The sequence below is a fragment of the Dermacentor silvarum genome, chromosome 11, assembly GCF_013339745.2.
Source record: "Dermacentor silvarum isolate Dsil-2018 chromosome 11, BIME_Dsil_1.4, whole genome shotgun sequence".
Lineage (NCBI taxonomy): Eukaryota > Metazoa > Arthropoda > Arachnida > Ixodida > Ixodidae > Dermacentor > Dermacentor silvarum.
This window is the reverse complement of record NC_051164.1, coordinates 38,526,547-38,529,187: the sequence shown is the minus strand read 5'-3', so window position 1 is coordinate 38,529,187 and position 2,641 is coordinate 38,526,547. Positions and strand designations below refer to the sequence as shown.

General features: G+C 50.5%; 1 protein-coding gene across 1 annotated transcript in view; it reads right to left on the bottom strand.

Annotated features, from left to right (window-relative positions):
• LOC125941287 (forkhead box protein G1-like) overlaps positions 1 to 659 on the bottom strand; it is a 108,087-nt gene extending 107,428 nt beyond the window's left edge. The window contains exon 1 of the mRNA XM_049658272.1: positions 599 to 659. Within this exon, the coding sequence (XP_049514229.1) occupies positions 599 to 659 (61 nt within the window). The remainder of the gene's footprint in view (positions 1 to 598) is intronic.
• Between the last annotated feature and the right edge of the window lie 1,982 nt (positions 660 to 2,641).

Genomic DNA, 2,641 nt, shown 5'->3' with positions numbered 1-2,641 from the left:
CGCGCACCACACATCACATGCCTGACACTCAATGGCAAACGATGACACCGTTCCGCATGTAGCACAAAGCAGTGGCGCTACACTTGGCGAAGACTGCTTCGGGTGGTCTTTGTTGCAAGTCAGCAATGTGCATTAAAAAATAAAAAAAATGAAAGTGAGAGGCGTCTTGGTTTTTGAAAGTTGCGCCTCCTGGTGGTGATGTGGAAAGACTCAGCTTTTCTCGCTAATATTTCTCAACAGCGAAGCTGTTACGCGGGGCTCTTCGTGGCCCCGCGCAGCATGGACCAGAAACTCCGCCTGGCGATGACGTCAACGGGCGTTCCCTAGCAACCACTTGGCACCGCTGCACCTCGCTTCGCCTAGCTTCGGCAACTCTCCTCCGCCGCCGCGCCAGCTGCTATGACCGCGCACCTGCTCCGTCAAGGCATTAAGTCACTTGGCGTCGCCTAGCAACCACCTTGCATACCTGCTCTCCCACATCGCCTGGCCATGCCATCGTTTCGGCAAGCTCTTCACGCCGCGCTTTCCAGCTACCACACACATGCTTCGCCTACCCACACCGACACCGCGCGCCCGCCAAGAGATCACGTGATCTCACCAGAACTCCGGCTCCCGCCAAAACCTCCTGGCTCCACCAGGTAGGCGAAGTCAGAAACCATGACGTCACTGCGCACCAACACGGTTCGCGGGCTGTGTAGGCTTTGTCTAGCTGTGCCCGGAAAATGTGGAGCCGAAGCTTAGTCGTGATGTCACCGGTAGATGAAAGCTCGGAGAACTCTCGTTGACTCTGTGGCGAGTATATGTAGCCTTGCCATGGGACGAACAAAGAAGATCCGGACTCCCGAATAAGAAGCCGCTCATCTTGAAGCCCGTCGCGCGACCAAGCGAGATTCTGCGCGTCGGTGCCGAGTCGATTCAGAATACCGTGCCTAGCAGCACTTAGCATTTCCTGGCAAAACTCAGCCAAGCCTAGTAAAACCTGGAAGAAGCTAGGTCGATCACCAGCTGCGCTGTTTAGTCCAGCCTTGCACCACTAGTGCAAGCTGCCCACATTTTTTTTTCATTCTTTGTTGATGTATCAATTACCAGAATAAATTGACGTTCCGGCTTTCAGCAGTCTCGACCACCTAATGCTGCGAGTGTTAAGAAATTATCAACAACTATAGTAACCCTTATGCAGGTATACCAACGCGCCATAAACGGTCTTTTGTGGCTAATGTACTTATTTGCCCGGCGCTGCATGTAACTATATATAGTTGCTGTTTCACACAATTTGAACCAACATTAATAAAAAGTACTACATGTTACGACATCGAGACCGAAGGCACATCGTTAGAAGCCCTGATTTAATCAGTCTATCTTTTGAAGGAAAATTGCGGTTTACCCAGGCAGTTAGCTAACTTCAAGTACTGAAAATAATAAACCGCCATAATAAACCGTCACGAAAGCTAGAGTATCTGCCAGCACTTGCTACGATAGTGATATCTGTCAGCACGATAGTGAGTCTCAGTAACTAAATCGAACGAAACTTTAAAAGGTAAAATAGCGCACTGTCTTGATTACAATTCACTCGGCCATGATAAAATTCTGTTGGGAAGGACAGAGCAAAGAATTTCATGCTGAGAAGTGTCGCCTCAAGCACTCCAGCCCAGGCTCTAGCGCAGAGGTGGCTTTAGTGCATCTGCGAGAATGCTCGCATTTCAGGCGAACGCTTATGACGTAGGTATGGATAGTGGAAATCCCGTGGACGCCGGGCCACGCGGGACTGGAGGGTAACGAAAGGGCGAACGCCTTAGCTCGAGCGCTAATCAACCGAGCGGGGCAAAACCAATCGTCTCATCAATCCCCACCGTGTACCTTCGTACCCCTGCCATCAAATTACTGCGACCGACTCGACATCCAGCGAATCAACCGCAGGATTTATCCTCCCCCTCACAAAAAGCTCAGCACTGAAGAGGCAATAGCCCTTAGACTTATCCAAAAGAACACATTCCCAAACCTACACAGATACAGCAAAATATACCCACAAACATATCGCGGCATCTGCCCCTGGTGCGGCGACACACGCCCTACACTCTTTCACATCTCGTGGGGGTGCGAGGGCAAACCTGAACATTTAAAGACGCCTAACACGTCATTTGAGCGGTGGGAGGTACAGCTGACCAGCGATAGCCTGGCGGGACAAGAAGCTTTCGTCCAGCGAGTACGTCGAGCAGCCATGGCCAGTGGAGTCCTGGAATGAGGACACCACCCACTCGTCCTCAAGATCAACGACCTCGATGGTTTAAATAAATGTTCTCTCTCTCTCCTCTTTCTCTGGATAGTGCAATTTCAACATGTATAGTCTATGTTATATGCTTTATTCTCTGGATGCTGTTGTGGGAAGACGTGATGGTGTTTGGTTGCCCACATTTATTTATGCACTATCACAGACGCTGTTGCTCTCGCCGACGTTCTTGCCGCATTGTCGCCATTCTACTTTCGCGCTTAGCTCGAACGCGCGGAGCAGCCGAGGCGCAACGTCGTCGTCGTCGTCGAGACGCTGACCGCTTGCCATACTGTACATTTGAATGTATGGAACATGCTTTCGAGTTTATTTTACCTTTTTTTTCTACGGGCTATGGGAATTATGCATGAGAGA